The following is an 18,420-nucleotide window of genomic DNA, read 5'->3' on the forward strand; positions in this document are numbered from 1 at the left end:
TGGGGGGATTTTGGAAGCATTTTGGGGGATTTTGGGGAATTTGGGGGTTTTTGGGAGGATTTTGGAAGCATTTTGGGGGATTTTGGGGAATTTGGGGGTTTTTGGGAGGTTTTGGAGGATTTTGAGGATTTTGGGGGGCATTAGGGTGAAAAAGGAATTTTTTTGGGGGAATTTGGAGTTTTTTTAGGTTTTTTTTTTGGGTTGGGGTCTCTAAACTCTTTAAGTGAATTTTTTTTGGGGTGAGGGTCCCAAATTTCCGGAATTTTGCCCCAATTCAGGGCAGCCCCGAGGGACAAACGAGGCTCTGGAGGGAATCCAGCCTGGATTCTCCTGCCAAGGTCAGACGGGAATTTCGGGATCCCCAAATTTGGGGAATTGGGAATTGGGAATTGGGGAGGGGTCACACAAAAAATCCCCCTCCCCCCATTAAAAAAAATCCAATTTTTAACCCCTTTTTAACCGTTTTTAACTCTTCTTTAACTCCTTTTTAAACACTTTTCATCCTTTTTTTAGTGTTTTTTAACCCTTTTTAACATTTTAAACCCTTTTTAAATCCCTTTCGATCCCTTTTAAACCCTTTTCAAACCCCGTTTTTAACACTTTTTAACCGTTTAAAACCCTTTTTAACCATTTTTAACCCCATTTTTCACCCGGTTTTAACCCTTTCAGGACATTTCTCGGCCCACAGCTCCACTCTCCCCGCAGTGACAAAATCTCCGCTCCTTCAACCCATTTTAAACCCTTTTTAAACCCGTTTTTTAACAGTTTTCACCCCATTTTTAACCCTTTTACCCCATTTTAACCCCATTTTAATCCCGTTTTTAACCCTTTCAGGCCCACAGCTCCACCCTCCCTCGCAATTACAAGCTCTCCTCCCCTTTAACCCCATTTTAACCCATTTTTAACCATTTTCACCCCATTTTACCCCATTTTAACCCCATTTTTTTCCCATTTCCCCCCGTTTTTTAACCCATTTTAACCCGTTTTTAACCCTTTCAGGCCCACAGCTCCACCCCTCCCCTCGCAATTACAAGCTCTCCTCCCCTTTAACCCATTTTTAACCATTTTAACCCATTTTATCCCATTTTTAACCATTTTAACCCATTTTAACCCATTTTTAACCCTTTCAGGCCCACAGCTCCACCCTGCCCTGCAATTACAAGCTCTCCTCCCCTTTAACCCCATTTTAACCCATTTTAACCCCATTTTTTCCCATTTTTCACCCATTTTTACCATTTTTAACCCTTTCAGGCCCACAGCTCCACCCTGCCCCGCAATTACAAGCTCTCCTCCCTTTAACCCCATTTTTAACCATTTAATCCCATTTTAACCCGTTTTTAACCCTTTCAGGCCCACAGCTCCACCCTGCCCCGCAATTACAAGCTCTCCTCCCCTTTAACCCCATTTTTAACCATTTTAACCCCATTTTTAACCATTTTAATCCATTTTAACCCGTTTTTTAACCCTTGTCAGGCCCACAGCTCCACCCTGCCCCGCAATTACAAGCTCTCCTCCCCTTTAACCCCATTTTTAACCATTTTAATCCCATTTTAACCCGTTTTTAACCCTTTCAGGCCCACAGCTCCACCCTGCCCCGCAATTACAAGCTCTCCTCCCCTTTAAACCCCATTTTAACCCCATTTTTAACCATTTTAACCCATTTTAACCCCATTTTTTTCCCATTTTCCCCTGTTTTTATCCCATTTTAACCCCGTTTTAATCCTTTCAGGGCCCAACAGCTCCACCCTGCCCCGCAATTACAAGCTCTCCTCCCCTCTAACCCCATTTTCCCCCGTTTTTATCCCATTTTAAACCCCGTTTTTAACCCTTTCAGGCCCACAGCTCCACCCTCCCTCGCAATTACAAGCTCTCCTCCCCTTTAACCCCATTTTTAACCATTTTCACCCCATTTTAACCCGTTTTTAACCCGTTTTTAACCCTTTCAGGCCCACAGCTCCACCCTCCCTCGCAATTACAAGCTCTCCTCCCCTTTAACCCCATTTTTAACCATTTTCACCCCATTTTACCCCATTTTAACCCCATTTTTTTCCCTTTTTCACCCGTTTTTAACCCATTTTTAACCCTTTCAGGCCCACAGCTCCACCCTGCCCCGCAATTACAAGCTCTCCTCCCCTTTAATCCATTTTTAACCATTTTAACCCATTTTTTTCCCATTTTCCCCCGTTTTAACCCATTTAACCCCGTTTTTAACCCTTTCAGGCCCACAGCTCCACCCTGCCCCGCAATTACAAGCTCTCCTCCCCTTTAACCCCATTTTTAACCATTTTAATCCCATTTTTAACCATTTTTAACCCGTTTTTAACCCCATTTTTAACCCTTTCAGGCCCACAGCTCCACCCTCCCTCGCAATTACAAGCTCTCCTCCCCTTTAACCCATTTTAACCCATTTTAACCCCATTTTTAACCATTTTTAACCCATTTTAACCCCGTTTTTAACCCTTTCAGGCCCACAGCTCCACCCTGCCCCGCAATTACAAGCTCTCCTCCCCTCTAACCCATTTTAACCCATTTTCACCCCATTTTAACCTGTTTTTAACCCATTTTTAACCCTTTCAGGCCCACAGCTCCACTCTCCCTCGCAATTACAAGCTCTCCTCCCCGGAGCGCCGCCAGGACGGGGGTCCCGGGGTGGCCCCCGGGGTCGCCCCCGGCGTTTTCCGCTCGCCCCCCGGCGGCTCCCGGAGCCTCCCCCGGGGGTGGCACCCGCCGGTCTCGCGGGGTCCCGGTGCCCCCCCCGCCCCTCCCCCGCCGCAAGCCCCTCCCCTCTCGGTCATTTTCCGCCTCCAGAGCGCGGTCTGGGAGCAGGGGGGGGGGAGGGTGCGCGGGGTGGGAGGGGGACCCTGCCCCTCCCCCACCCACGGGGGGGCAGGGGGGACCCCAAAAGGGGCCGGCGGCGACCCCGCCCAGGGAGGGGCGGCGGGGGGGGAAGGTGAGAGGGGGGGGGATGGGGTGGGGGGGGAGAGGGGGGGTTTGGGGGAAAAAAGGGGATTTGGGGAAAAAGGGGATTTGGGGGAAAAAAGGGGATTTTGGGGAGGAAAAGGGATTTTTGGGGGGGGTTGGGGGGATAAAAGGGGATTTTGGGGGGGGTTTGGGGGGGAAAAAGGGGAATTTGGGGAAAAAAGGGGAATTTGGGGGAAAAAAGGGGAATTGGGGAGGGAAAAAGGGGAATTGGGGAAAAAAGGGGATTTGGGAGGGAAAAAAGGGATTTGGGGAGGGAAAAGGGGATTTGGGGAGGGAAAAGGGGATTTGGGGAGGGAAAAAAGGGAATTTGGGGAGGGAAAAGGGAATTTGGGGAAAAAAGGGGATTTGGGGAGGAAAAAGGGGATTTAGAGGGGTTTTGGGGATAAAAAGGGGATTTTGGGGGGGTTTTGGGGATAAAAAGGGGATTTTGGGGGGGTTTTGGGGATAAAAAGGGGATTTTGGGGGGTAAAAAGGGGAATTTGGAGGGAGGGAAAGGGAATTTGGGGGAAAAAAAGGGATTTGGAGGGGGGGAAAAGGAGATTTGGGGAGGGAAAAAAGGGGATTTGGGGGGGAGGTAAAAAAGGGGATTTGGGGGGGAAAAAGGGAATTTGGAGGGGTGGGAGGGTAAAAAGGGCATTTTGGGGAGGGGTCCCTGGGGCTTCCCCTCCCCCCCAATCCCGGGGGTCTCCCCCCTCCCCTCCCTCCCCCTCCCTCACCCCTCCCTCCCCCCTCCCCAATCCCGGGGTCTCCCCCTCCCCTCCCTCCCCTCCCTCACCCCTTTCTCCCCTCCCCAATCCCGGGGTCTCCCCTCCCCAATCCCGGGGTCTCCCCCTCCCTCCCCTCCCCTCCCCTCCCTCCCCTCCCTCACCCCTCTCTCCCCTCCCCAATCCCGGGGTCTCCCCTCCCCTCCCTCCCCTCCCTCCCCCCTTTCTCCCCTCCCCAGTCCGGGGGTCTCCCCTCCCCTCCCTCCCCTCCCTCACCCCTCTCTCCCCTCCCCAGCCCCTCCCCGCTCCGCTCCCCCGGACGAGCCGGACCTGGAGCGGCTCCTGCGCTGCTCGGAGCCCGAGGGACCCCCGGAGGGACCCCCGGAGGGACCCCCGGAGGGACCCCCGGAGTGTCCCCAGGAGTGTCCCCAGGAGGGACCCCCCGATTGTCCCCCCGAGGGTCCCCCCGAGGGTCCCCCCGAGGTTCCCCCGGCGCGGCCGCTCAGCCCGACCCGGCTGCAGCCGCTGCTGCCCCCGGGGGCCCGGGGGGTCCCGGAGCTTCAGGAGCTCCGGAGGGTCCTGGCGGAGATGCCGCGACCCCTCAAGCGCCGGGGCTCGATGGAGCAGAGCCCCGGGCCCGCGGCGGCGGCTCCCAACCGGGCCCGCCAGTACCGGCAGCTGATCCCGCGCCTCCTGCACCGGCCCGGGGCTCCCGGGACCGACACCGGCACCGCCGAGGGGGCGGCACCGGCACCGGCACCGGCACCGGCCCTGGAGAGCGCCGGGACAGCCCCGGTGACAGCGGCGGGGACGGGACAGGTGACGGTGAGCGGGGGTGGGGACCCCAGTTGGTGTCACCCGGTGTCACCGGGAGCCCCCGAGGTGTCCCCGTCCCTCTGAGACCCCCCCGAGGTGTCCCGGGGTGATGTCCCCGATGTCCGGGGTGTCCCGGGGTGATGTCCCCGCTGTCCCCAGTGTCCCCGATGATGTCCCCAAGGTCCGGGGTGTTCCCAGTGATGTCCCCAATGTCCCAGATGGTGTCCCCAGTGTCCCGGGGGTGTCCCCAATGATGTCCCCGATGTCCCAATGATGTCCCCGGTGTCCCCGAGGTGTCCCGGGTGGTGTCCCCAATGTCCCAGGATGTGCTGGGGTGATATCCCCGGTGTCCCCAATGTCCCCAGTGATGTCCCCAATGTCCCGGTATGTCCCGGGCTGATATCCCCCGTGTCCCGAGGTGTCCCCACTGATGTCCCCGATGTCCCCAATGTCGCAGGAGCTGCGCTCGGCCCTGCGGGACCCCTCCTCCCCTCGGCGCCGCCCCGGGGTGGTGTCACCAATGTCCCCAATGGTGTCCCCGATGTCCCCAATGATGTCCCCAATGTCCCCAATGATGTCCCCAATGTCCCCAATGTCGCAGGAGCTGCGCTCGGCCCTGCGGGACCCCTCCTCCCCCCGGCGCCGCCCCGGGGTGATGTCCCCAATGATGTCCCCAGTGTCCCGGGTGGTGTCCCCGATGTCCGGGGCTGTCCCCAGTGATGTCCCCACTGATGTCCCAATGTCCCCGCTGTCACAGGAGCTGCGCTCGGCCCTTCGGGACCCCTCCTCCCCTCGGCGCCGCCCCGGGGCTCGGGTGCGGCTGAACCCGCTGGTGCTGCTGCTGGACGCCGCCCTCACCGGGGAGCTGGACGTGGTGCAGCAGGCGGTGGCACAGGTGACACTGGGGACATTGGGGACACTGGGGGGACATTGGGGGGACATTGGGGGGTCTGAACCGCTGGTGCTGCTGCTGGACGCCGCCCTCACCGGGGAGCCTGGACGTGGTGCAGCAGGCGGTGGCACAGGTGACATTGGGGACATTGGGGACACTGGGGGACATTGGGGACATTGGGGACACTGGGGGGACATTGGGGGGTCTGAACCCGCTGGTGCTGCTGCTGGACGCGGCCCTCACCGGGGAGCTGGACGTGGTGCAGCAGGCGGTGGCACAGGTGACATTGGGGACACTGGGGACACTGGGGGGACACTGGGGGACATTGGGGGACATTGGGGACACTGGGGACACTGGGGACATTGGGACACTGGGGACATTGGGGACATTGGGGACATTGGGGACACTGAGGGGACATTGGGGACATTGGGGACATTGGGGGGTCTGAACCCGCTGGTGCTGCTGCTGGACGCGGCCCTCACCGGGGAGCTGGACGTGGTGCAGCAGGCGGTGGCACAGGTGACACTGAGGGGACACTGGGGACACTGGGGACATTGGGGACATTGGGGACACTGGGGACACTGGGGGACATTGGGGACATTGGGGACATTGGGGACACTGGGGACACGGGGGGACATTGGGGACATGGTACATTCGTGGGACAGGGGACACGGAGAAGGGGGTTGGGGACAGCGGGGACAGGGAGACAATGGGGACAAGAGCAGGGGGACAGAGGGACACGAGGGTGTCCCTGGATGTCCCCTGGGGTGGCAGGGAGGGGACAGGAGGGTACACAGGGGTGGCAGTGAGGGGACAGAGGGGACAGAGGGGACACAGAGCCGCTGTCCCCAGCTGAATGACCCGAGCCAGCCCAACGACGAGGGCATCACGGCGCTGTCCCAGGGTGGCAGTGAGGGGACAGAGGGGACCCAGGGGTGGCAGTGAGGGGACACAGGGGACAGAGGGGACACAGAGCCGCTGTCCCCAGCTGAACGACCCGAGCCAGCCCAACGACGAGGGCATCACGGCGCTGCACAACGCCATCTGCGGCAGCAACTACGGAATCGTGGAGTTCCTGATCGCCAGCGGGGCCAACGTCAACTCCCCGGACAGCCACGGATGGTGACACATTGGGGACATTGGGGACATTGGGGGACACTGGGGACATTGGGGACACTGGGGACATCACTGGGGACACTGGGGGGGACATTGGGGACACTGGGACAGGCCAACGTCAACTCCCCCGACAGCCACGGATGGTGACACTGGGGGACATTGGGGACATCACTGGGGACACTGGGGACATTGGGGGACACTGGGGACATCACTGGGGACACTGGGGACATTGGGGACACTGGGGACACTGGGACATCACTGGGGACACTGGGGACATCACTGGGGACACTGGGGACACTGGGGACATTGGGGACACTGGGACAGGCCAACATCAACTCCCCGGACAGCCACGGATGGTGACACTGGGGACATTGGGGGACATCACTGGGGACACTGGGGGGGACACTGGGGACACTGGGACACTGGGGACATTGGGGACTTCACTGGGGACATTGGGGGGGACATTGGGGACAGGGGGGGATCCCAACATTCCCCGATTGGGGTCCCCACCCCCTCAGTGACCCCAAAAATCCCCCAAAATCCACCCAAAGCCCAGGGACCCCCAAACCCCAGGGACCCCTCAGGTTTTGGGGTGGACCCCTGACAGGTTTTGGGGTCAATCCCTGACATTTTGGGGTGTCCCCTGATTTTGGGGTGTCCCCAGGACCCCCCTGCACTGCGCAGTGTCCTGTAACGACACCGGCGTCTGCGTCACCCTGGTGACCCCAATAACCCCAGGGACCCCAAACCCCAGGGACCCCTCAGCTTTTGGGGGTGACCCCTCAGTTTTTGGGGTGTCCCCTGACATTTTGGGGTGTCCCAGGACCCCCCTGCACTGCGCAGCGTCCTGTAACGACACCGGCGTCTGCGTCGCCCTCGTCCGTCACGGCGCCGCCATCTTCGCCACCACGGGCAGCGACGGCAGCTTGGCCGTGGAGAAATGCGACCCGTACCGGGAGGGGTACGCTGACTGCTCCAGTTACCTTACTGGTGAGCACTGGGAGGGACTGGGAGGGACTGGGATGGACTGGGAATGCGACCCGTACCGGGAGGGGTACGCCGACTGCTCCAGTTACCTTACTGGTGAGCACTGGGGGGCACTGGGAGGGACTGGGAGGGACTGGGAATGCGACCCGTACCGGGAGGGGTACGCCGACTGCTCCCAGTTACCTTACTGGTGAGCACTGGGATGGACTGGTGAGCACTGGGATGGACTGGTGAGCACTGGGGGGGACTGGTGAGCACTGGGATGGGACTGGGATGGACTGGTGAGCACTGGGAGGGACTGGGAGGGACTGGAATGCGACCCGTACCGGGAGGGGTACGCCGACTGCTCCAGTTACCTTACTGTGTGAGCACTGGGAGGGACTGGGAGGGACTGGAAATGCGACCCGTACCGGGAGGGGTACGCTGATTGCTCCAGTTACCTTACTGGTGAGCACTGGGATGGACTGGGATGGACTGGTGAGCACTGGGATGGACTGGGGAGCACTGGGAATGCGACCCGTACCGGGAGGGGTACGCGGACTGCTCCAGTTACCTTACTGGGTGAGCACTGGGAGGGACTGGGAGGGACTGGGAGGGACTGGGAATGTGACCCGTACCGGGAGGGGTACGCCGACTGCTCCAGTTACCTTACTGGTGAGCACTGGGAGGGACTGGGATGGGACTGGGAAATGTGACCCGTACCGGGAGGGGTACGCCAACTGCTCCAGTTACCTTACTGGTGAGCACTGGGAGGGACTGGTGAGCACTGGGAGGGACTGGGAATGCGACCCGTACCGGGAGGGGTACGCCGACTGCTCCAGTTACCTTACTGGTGAGCACTGGGAGGGACTGGTGAGCACTGGGAGGGACTGGATGGACTGGGAGGGACTGGGATGGACTGGTGAGCACTGGTGAGCACTGGGAGGGACTGGGAATGCAAACCCGTACCGGGAGGGGTACGCCGACTGCTCCAGTTACCTTACTGGTGGAGCACTGGGAGGGACTGGGATGGGACTGGTGAGCACTGGATGGACTGGGAGGGACTGGGAATGCGACCCGTACCGGGAGGGGTACGCCGACTGCTCCAGTTACCTTACTGGTGAGCACTGGGAGGGACTGGGAGGGACTGGAGGGACTGGGAATGCGACACCGAACCGGGAGGGGTACGCCGACTGCTCCAGTTACCTTACTGGTGAGCACTGGGAGGGACTGGGATGGACTGGTGAGCACTGGGGGGCACTGGGAATGCGACCCGTACCGGGAGGGTACGCCGACTGCTCCAGTTACCTTACTGGTGAGCACTGGGATGGACTGGAAATGCGACCCGTACCGGGAGGGGTACGCTGATTGCTCCAGTTACCTTACTGGTGAGCACTGGGAGGACTGGGGGGCACTGGGATGGACTGGGAGGGACTGGAAATGCGACCCGTACCGGGAGGGGTACGCTGACTGCTCCAGTTACCTTACTGGTGAGCACTGGGAGGGACTGGTGAGCACTGGGAGGGACTGGGATGGGACTGGGAGGGACTGGGGGGGACTGGGGGGGGACTGGGAGGGAGTTTTGGGGTGATTTGGGGTTGTGGGGGCACTTTTGGAGCAACAATTTGGGATTTTTGGGGCATTTTGGAGTAATTATTTGGGATTTGGGGGCAGTTTAGGGTAAGAATTTGGGGTTTTTGGGTAACATTTGAGGTTTTTTGGTCACATTTCGGGTTTTTTGGGGCAGTTTTGGGGTTTCAGGGCAGGTTTTGTGTAACAATTCGGGATTTTGGGTAACATTTTGGGTTTTTTGGTAACAATTTCATATTTTTTGATAACATTTTGTATTTTTGTGGTTCCCCAGAGGTGGAGCAGGGGATGGGGGTGCTGAACAGCGGCGTGGTGAACGCGCTCTGGGATTACAGCGCCGAGTTTGGGGATTTTTGGGGCAGTTTTGGGGTAACATTTTGGGGTTTTTTGGTAACAATTTCATATTTTCAATAACATTTTATATTTTTTTGATCCCCCAGAGGTGGAGCAGGGCATGGGGGTGCTGAACAGCGGCGTGGTGTACGCGCTCTGGGATTACAGGGTGGAGTTTGGGGCAGTTTTGGGTTTCAGGGCAGTTTTGGGGTAACAATTCGGGATTTGGGGCAGGTTTTGTGTAACAATTTGGGGTTTTTTGGTAACAATTTGAGTTTTTTTGATAACATTTTATATTTTTTGGTCCCCCAGAGGTGGAGCAGGGCATGGGGGTGCTGAACAGCGGCGTGGTGTACGCGCTCTGGGATTACAGCGCCGAGTTTGGGGTTTGGGGCAGTTTTGGGGTAACAATTCGGATTTTGGGCAGTTTTTGTGTAACAATTTGGGATTTTTGGGTAACATTTTGGTTTTTTTGATAACATTTTGGGTTTTTTTGATAACATTTTGTATTTTTTTGGTTCTTTAGAGGTGGAGCAGGGGATGGGGGTGCTGAACAGCGGCGTGGTGTACGCGCTCTGGGATTACAGGGTGGAGTTTTGGGCAGTTTTGGGGTTTCAGGGCAGGTTTTGTGTAACAATTCGGGATTTTGGGTAACATTTTGGGTTTTTTGGTAACAATTTCATATTTTCAATAACATTTTGTATTTTTGTGGTTCCCCAGAGGTGGAGCAGGGGATGGGGGTGCTGAACAGCGGCGTGGTGTACGCGCTCTGGGATTACAGCGCCGAGTTTGGGGACGAGCTCTCGTTCCGGGGAGGGGGAGCCGGTGACGGTTCTGCGCCGGGAGCCCCCCGAGGAGCTGGAGTGGTGGTGGGGGTCCCTGTACGGCCACGAGGGATACGTGCCCAGGAACTACTTCGGGGTGAGGAGGGGTCCCAGGGGTGAGGAGGGTCCCTACAGGGGTCCCCAGAGGTGTGGGAGGGGTCCCCAGGGTGGGGAGGGGTCCCAAGGGTGGGGAGGGGTCCCAGGGGTGGTGGGGGTCCCTGGGGGTCCCTGTACGGCCACGAGGGGATACGTGCCCAGGAACTACTTCGGGGGTGAGGAGGGGTCCCAAGGGTGGGGAGGGGTCCCCAGGGGTCCCCAGGGGTGGGGAGGGGTCCCTGGGGGTCCCTGTACGGCCACGAGGGATACGTGCCCCGGAACTACTTCGGGGTGAGGAGGGGTCCCCAGGGGTGGGGAGGGGGCTCTGAGGGGTGGGGAGGGGTCCCCAGGGGTGGGGAGGGGTCTCTGAGGGTCCCCAGGGGTGGGGAGGGGTCCCTACAGGGGTCCCCGGGGGTGGGGAGGGGTCCCAGGGGTGGGGAGGGGGCTCTGAGGGTGAGGAAGGGTCCCCGGGGGTGAGGAGGGGTCCCCAAGGGTGGGGAGGGGTCCAGGGCTGGGGAGGGGGCTAGGAGGGGTCCCGGGGGTGGGGAGGGGTCCCTACAGGGTCCCCAGGGCTGGGGAGGGGTCCCGGGGGTCACCCAAAGGGAGATTTGGGGAGGGGGAAATGGGGATTTGGGGAGGGGGTCCCAGAGCCCCTCCATGACCCTGCGGGGATTTTGGGGATATTTTGGGGGGGGTTTGGGATATTTTTGGGGTTTTTTTGGGATATTTTGGGATATTTTGGGGAGAATTTTTGGGATATTTTTGGGATATTTTTGGGTAACTTTTGGGGGATTTTTGGGTTATTTTTGGGGTTTTTTTGGGATATTTGGGGGGGGTTTTGGGAGAATTTTTGGGATATTTTTGGGATAATTTTTAGGTTATTTTTTGGGGGATTTTTGGGTTATTTTGGGGGTTTTTTTTAGGATATTTTTGGTGGGGGATTTTTGGGGATATTTTTGGGGGGGTTGGGATATTTTTGGGGTTTTTTGGGATATTTTTGGGGGGATTTTCAGGATTTTTTTGGGATATTTTGGGATATTTTTGGGGGATTTTGGGGATATTTTTGGGATAATTTTTGGGATATTTTTCAGGGGGATTTTTGGGACATTTTGGGGTTTTTTTGGGATATTTTTGGGATAATTTTGGGGGTTTTTTTGGGATATTTTTGGGGTTTTTGGGGTATCTTTGAGATATTTTTGGGGATATTTTTCGAGGGTTTTTTTTGGGATATTTTTGGGTTTTTTTGGATATTTTGGGGGGGATTTTCGGGATTTTTTTGGGATATTTTTGGGATATTTTGGGGGGTTTTTTTTGGGATAATTTTTGGGTTATTTTTGGGATATTTTGGGGGGGGTTTGGGATATTTTTGGGGGGTTTTTTGGGATATTTTTTGGTGTTTTTTTGGGATATTTTTGGGATAATTTTTGGGATATTTTTCAGGGGGATTTTTGGGACATTTTGGGGTTTTTTTTGGGATATTTTTGGGATAATTTTGGGGGGATTTTTGCGATATTTTTGAGATTTTTTGGGGGCATTTTTGGGATATTTCGGGGGGGATTTTTTGCGATATTTTTTGGGGGGATTTTTGGGATATTTTTTGGGTTTTTTTGGGGATATTTTTGGGTTTTTTTGGGATCTTTTTGGTTATTTTTGGGATTTTTTGGGGTTTTATTTGGGATATTTTTTGGGGGATTTTTGGGATATTTTGGGGGTTTTTTTGGGACATTTTGGGATATTTTTTGGGATATTTTTTGGGATATTTTTGGGTTTTTTTGGCATATTTTAGGGGTTTTTTTTGGGATATTTTTGGGACATTTTGGGGTTTTTTGGGATATTTTTGGGATATTTTAGGGGTTTTTTTGGGATATTTTTGGGACATTTTGGGGGTTTTTTTTGGGATATTTTTGGGACATTTTGGGGTTTTTTTTGGATATTTTTGGGACATTTTTGGGATATTTTTGGGGTTTTTTTTGGGATATTTTTGGACATTTTGGGGTTTTTTTTGGGATTTTTTGGGACATTTTGGGACATTTTTTGGATATTTTTGGGGCGGGGGTCTCACCTCTCTCCCCTCTCTCCCCTCCCCCAGCTCTTCCCGAGGGTTCGGCCGCAGCGGAAGAAAATCTGAGGGGGGGAGGGGCCTGGACCCCTCCCCAAATTCAGCCCCTCCCCCCTCCCCTCCCCTCCCCTCCCCCTCCCGGTGTCCCCTCCCTTCCCGGGGTTTTTTGGGAATTTTTGGGAATTAAAGCCTTTGGATGCTCATTTTGGGGAGGGGTCTCCGCTGTTTTCTGTCAATTGGGGAGGGGGAGATCGAGGGGTGGAAACGGATTTTATTGGCACGGGGGGAGGGAGGGGGGGGGTCCCGAAATTCCCGCTCCGTCCATCCCAAAAAATTCCTGGAACATCCAAAAATTCCTGTTCTGTCCATCCCAAAAAATCCCATCCCAAAAAATTCCTGGAACATCCCAAAAAAATCCCATCCCAAAAAATTCCTGGAACATCCCAAAAAAATCCCATCCCAAAAAATTCCTGGAACATCCCAAAAATTCCTGTTCTGTCCATCCCAAAAAATCCCATCCCAAAATATTCCTGTTCCATCCCAAAAAAATCCCATCCCAAAAAATCCTGTTCTATCCCTAAATTCCGCTCTGTCCATCCCAAAAATTCCTGTAACATCCCAAAAAATCCCAGCTCCATCCCAAAAATTCTGTAACATCCAAAATTCCTGTTCCATCCCAAAAAACCCCATCCCAAAAAATTCCTGTAACATCCCAAAAAATTCCTGGAACATCCCAAAAATTCCTGTAACATCCCAAAATTCCCGTTCCGCCCATCCCAAAAAATCCCAACCCCAAAAATCCAACCCCATCCCGAAATTCCTGCCCCATCCCCAAATTCCGTTTTCTCCATCCCAAAAATCCAGCCGGGAACGAGGGGGGAGGGGAAATCTGAGCTTGGGGGGGCTGGGAAGGTTCCGGGAGGTTCTGGAAGGTTCTGGAAAGTTCTGGGAGGATCCACGGATGATTCCCAAGGAATCCCAAATTCCCCAACGATGATGGAGCCACTCTGGGAAGGTTCTGGAAGGTTCCAGGAGGTTCTGGAATGTTCTGGGATGATTCCAGCTGTGAATTCCCCGTTATTTCCCGGCTATCAGGGGGTTCCTGAGCACCACGATGACGGAGTCTGGGATGCTCTGGAAGGTTCTGGAATGTTCTGGGATGATTCCAGCTGTGAATTCCCCGTTATTTCCCGGCTATCAGGGGGTTCCTGAGCACCACGATGACGGAGTCTGGGATGCTCTGGAAGGTTCTGGAATGTTCTGGGATGATTCCAGCTGTGAATTCCCCGTTATTTCCCGGCTATCAGGGGGTTTCTCAGGACCACGATGACGGAGTCTGGGATGCTCTGGGATGTTCTGGAAGGTTCTGGGATGCTCTGGGATGTTCTGGAAGGTTCTGGGATGTTCCGGGATGATTCCAGCTGTGAATTCCCCATTATTTCCCAGCTATCAGGGGGTTTCGGAGCACCACGATGACGGAGTCTGGGATGCTCTGGGATGTTCTGGGATGTTCTGGAAGGTTCCAGGATGATTCCAATCAGGAATTCCCCGTTATTTCCCAGTGATGAGGGGGTTCCTGAGCACCACGATGACGGAGTCTGGGATGCTCTGGGATGCTCTGGGATGTTCTGGGATGTTCTGGGATGTTCTGGAAGGTTCCAGGATGATTCCCATCAGGAATCCCCCGTTATTTTCCCGCGATGAGGGGGTTTCTCAGCACCACGATGACGGAGTCTGGGATGCTCTGGGATGCTCTGGGATGCTCTGGGATGTTCTGGAAGGTTCTGGGATGTTCTGGGATGCTCTGGGATGTTCTGGAAGGTTCTGGGATGTTCTGGGATTATTCCAATTGGGAATTTGTTATTTCCCAGCGATCAGGGGGTTTCTCAGGACCACGATGACGGAGTCTGGGATGCTCTGGGATGTTCTGGGATGTTCTGGAAGGTTCCAGGATGATTCCAGCTGTGAATTCCCCGTTATTTCCCAGCGATCAGAGGGTTCCTGAGCACCACGATGACGGAGTCTCCGCGCAGGAACATTTTGGAGATGTACCGGTCCTTGTCTGGGATGTTCTGGGATGTTCTGGGATGTTCTGGGATGTTCTGGAAGGTTCTGGGATGTTCCAGGATGATTCCAGCTGTGAATTCCCCGTTATTTCCCAGCGATCAGAGGGTTCCTCAGGACCACGATGACGGAGTCTCCGCGCAGGAACATTTTGGAGATGTACCGGTCCTTGTTGACGGGTTTGGATTTCTTCTTCCCTTTGCCGCTCTTGGGCACCTCCGTCCACATCTCCTTGACGTTCTCCAGCACCATGTTACAGTGCCTGCCGGGAAAACGGGAAAAATGGGATTTGGGGGGGAAAAATGGGATTTGGGACGGGAAATCCAGGATTCAGGGGGAAAAAAATGGGATTTGGGGGGAAAAAATGGGATTTGGGGGGGAAAAATGGGATTTGGGGGGAAAAAACATGATTTGGGGGGGGAAGACGGGATTTGGGGGGAAAAAATGGGATTTGGGGGGAAAAAATGGGATTTGGGGGGGAAAAAACCTGGGTTTGGGGGGAAATCCAGGATTTGGGGGGAAAGAACCTGGGTTTGGGGGGAAAAAACGGGATTTGCGACGGGAAATCCAGGATTCAAGGGGAAAAAAATGGGATTTGGGGAAAAAAACGGGATTTGGGGGGGAAAAAACCTGGAGTTGGGTGGAAAAATCTGGGATTTGGGGGAAAAATGGAATTTTTTGGGGAAAAAAATGGGATTTGGAGGGCATAAACCAGGATTTGCTGGGGAAAAAAAATGGATTTGGGGACTTTGAGGACCTCAGGGACACCTTGGGGACACCATGGGGACTCCAGGGACACTCCGAGGATCTTGGGGACACCTTGGGGACACCTTGAGGTCACAGAGCTGACCTTGGGGTCACCTTGGGGACACCGTGGTCACACTGGGGACACTTTGGTGACCCTGGGGTCACTGTGGTGACACCTTGGGGACACTGGGGACACTTTGGGGACACTTTGGGGACACTTTGGGGACCCTGGTGACACTTTGGGGACACCCTGGGGATACCTTGAGGACACCTTGAGGTCACAGAGCTGACCTTGGGGTCACCCTGGGGACACCTTGGTCACCCTGAGGATACTTTGGTGACCCTGGGGTCACTGTGGGGACACTTTGGGGACCCTGGTGACACTTTGGTGACACTTTGGGGACACTTTGAGGACCTCAGGGACACTCTGGGGACACTTTGGGGACACCTTGGGGACACTCTGGGGACATTTCCTCACCTGTCGAAGGCTTTAACGCGCCCCAGGAGCTTTTTGTTGTTGCGGCAGTTGATCAGCACCTGGGTGTTGTTCTGGGTCTCTTTGGGGACACTTTGGGGACACTTTGGTGACACTCTGGGGACACTTTGGGGACACTTTGGGGACACTCTGGGGACACTTTGGGGACACTTTGGGGACACTCTGGGGACACCTTGGGGACACTTTGGGGACACTCTGGGGACACTGTGACTCACCTGTCGAAGGCTTTCACACGCCCCAGCAGTTTCTTGTTGTTGCGGCAGTTGATCAGCACCTGGGTGTTGTTCTGGGTGCTCTTTGGGGACACTTTGGGGACACCTTGGGGACACTTTGGGGACCCTGGTGACACTCTGGGGACATTTCCTCACCTGTCGAAGGCTTTAACGCGCCCCAGCAGTTTCTTGTTGTTGCGGCAGTTGATCAGCACCTGGGTGTTGTTCTGGGTGCTCTTTGGGGACACTTTGGGGACACCCTGGGGACACCTTGGGGACACCTTGGGGACACTTTGGGGACACTTTGGGGACACTTTGGGGACACTTTGGGGACACTGTGACTCACCTATCGAAGGCTTTAACACGTCCCAAGAGCTTTTTGTTGTTGCGGCAGTTGATCAGCACCTGGGTGTTGTTCTGGGTGCACTTTGGGGACACTTTGGGGACACTCTGGGGACACTCTGGGGACACCTTGGGGACACCTTGGGGACACTCTGGTGACACTTTGGGGACACTGTGACTCACCTGTCGAAGGCCTTGACACGCCCCAGCAGTTTTTTGTTGTTGCGGCAGTTGATCAGCACCTGGGTGTTGTTCTGGGTGCTCTTTGGGGACACCTTGGGGACACTTTGGGGACACTTTGGGGACACTTTGGGGACACCTTGGGGACACTGTGACTCACCTGTCGAAGGCCTTGACACGCCCCAGGAGCTTTTTGTTGTTGCGGCAGTTGATCAGCACCTGGGTGTTGTTCTGGGGACACTCTGGGGACACTTTGGGGACACCTCGGGGACACTTTGGGGACACTTTGGGGACACCTTGGGGACACTCTGGGGACATTTCCTCACCTGTCAAAGGCCTTGACACGCCCCAGCAGTTTCTTGTTGTTGCGGCAGTTGATCAGCACCTGGGTGTTGTTCTTCACGCTCTGCGTCAGCACCGACAGAGGGCCCGTGTTGAACTCCTCCTCCTCGCGCTTCTGCAGCTCCTCGGGCGTCATCTCGCTCTTGGGCTTGTTCAGGAGACTCCTGGGGACATTGGGGACATCGGGGGGACATTGGGGACATCAGGGGAGCCTCAGGGACATCACAGGGTCAGGGGATGTGGGGACATTTGGGGACACAGGGATGGATCTCCGGGGTCATCTCGCTCTTGGGCTTGTTCAGGAGACTCCTGGGGACATTTGGGGACATTGGGGACATCAGGGGGACCTTGGGGACATTGGGGACATCAGGGGAGCCTCAGGGACATTGAGGGGACATCAGGGGATCACAGGGTCAGGGGATGTGGGGACACCGGGACATCAGGGGGACATTGGGGACATCAGGGGGGTGTTGGGGACATTGGGAGGACACCAGGGACACCACAGGGTCAGGGGATGTGGGGACATTTGGGGACACAGGGATCGATCTCTGGGGTCACCTCGCTCTTGGGCTTGTTCAGGAGACTCCTGGGGACACCAAAGGGACATTGGGGACATCACAGGGACATCAGGGGGACATTGGGGACATCAGGGACACCGGGGTACCAGGGGGATCAGGGGATGTGGGGACATTTGGGGACATTTGGGGACACAGGGATGGATCTCTGGCGTCATCTCGCTCTTGGGCTTGTTCAGGAGACTCCTGGGGACACCAAAGGGACATTGGGGACATTGGGGACACCAAAAGGACATTGGGGACACCAGGGACATTGAGGGGACATCAGGGACACCACAGGGTCAGGGGATGTGGGGACATTTGGGGACATTTGGGGACATTTGGGGACATTTGGGGACACAGGGATCGATCTCTGGGGTCACCTCACTCTTGGGCTGGTCCAGGAGACTCCTGGGGACACCACGGGGACATTGGGGGGACATTGGGGACACCAGGGGGTCATGAGGGTATCACAGGGTCAGAGAATGTCGGGACACTTGGGGACATTTGGGGACATTTGGGGACATTTGGGGACCGATCTCTGGGGTCACCTCGCTCTCGGGGTCCTTCAGGAGGCTCCCGGGGACACCGAGGGGACACCGGGGGGACATCAGGGGGATGTGGGGACACCGGGAGCGGCTCGGGGACAGCGGCAAAGAGCGGCCCCGGCCCGTTCCGCCCCCTCCCGGTGTCCCCCCCGCTCCCCAGCTCCGCCTTTCCCCGCTTCCCCCCGCTGGCCCCTCCCCGATCCCGGTTTTTTCCCCCGTTTTTTCCCGTTTTTTCCCGTTTTTCCCCCGTTTTTTCCCGTTTTTCCCCGTTTTCCCCCGCCGCTCTCACATGGCTGCCGCTCTCCCGCTCCCGCCGCTTCCGCTGCGCTTCCGGGTCACGGCGGGGGGCGGAGCCACTTCCGGGTCACCGAGCGAGCGGCAGCCAATGGGAACGCGGGGTGGGCGGGGCCTCGGGAAAGGGGCGGGGCCTCCGAGGGATTGGGGGGGTCCCGGGGGGGTTTGGGGGGTCCCGGGGGGGTTTTGGGTGTTTTGAGGGGATTTTGGGAAGGTTCAGGGGGATTTTGGGGGTCTCCGAGTGAGATTTGGGGGGCCCGGGG

At 56.2% G+C, this 18,420-nt stretch overlaps 2 protein-coding genes across 2 annotated transcripts; one reads left to right on the forward strand and one right to left on the reverse strand.

Annotated features, from left to right (window-relative positions):
• Positions 1-2,892: 2,892 nt before the first annotated feature.
• LOC131574444 (relA-associated inhibitor-like) lies at positions 2,893-13,375 on the forward strand (the record flags this gene model as incomplete). The annotated part of the gene is made up of 8 exons (XM_058828912.1): positions 2,893-2,950; positions 3,982-4,511; positions 5,260-5,397; positions 6,383-6,516; positions 7,334-7,500; positions 10,120-10,320; positions 12,409-12,505; positions 13,291-13,375. Coding segments are annotated over 8 exons (1,410 nt in total), but the record flags the coding sequence as incomplete, so codon positions are not given.
• On the reverse strand, positions 12,630-18,218 carry LOC131574446 (small nuclear ribonucleoprotein Sm D2). Its single transcript, XM_058828914.1, has 5 exons — positions 18,153-18,218; positions 16,746-16,925; positions 13,385-14,704; positions 13,184-13,282; positions 12,630-12,693 (listed from the first exon to the last, which is right to left on the reverse strand). Coding segments are annotated over exons 1-3 (357 nt in total). The 5' UTR covers positions 18,155-18,218; the 3' UTR covers positions 12,630-12,693; positions 13,184-13,282; positions 13,385-14,529.
• Between the last annotated feature and the right edge of the window lie 202 nt (positions 18,219-18,420).

The sequence above is a fragment of the Poecile atricapillus genome, unplaced genomic scaffold (genome assembly GCF_030490865.1).
Source record: "Poecile atricapillus isolate bPoeAtr1 unplaced genomic scaffold, bPoeAtr1.hap1 scaffold_323, whole genome shotgun sequence".
NCBI lineage: Eukaryota > Metazoa > Chordata > Aves > Passeriformes > Paridae > Poecile > Poecile atricapillus.

Bases quoted from the DNA above. Each gene is read 5' to 3' on its own strand.
- LOC131574446 (XM_058828914.1), bottom strand. The intron at 14,705-16,745 runs GTGAGGAAATGT...TTTTCCCGGCAG, and splicing joins CGTGTCAAGGCCTTTGACAG to GCACTGTAACATGGTGCTGG.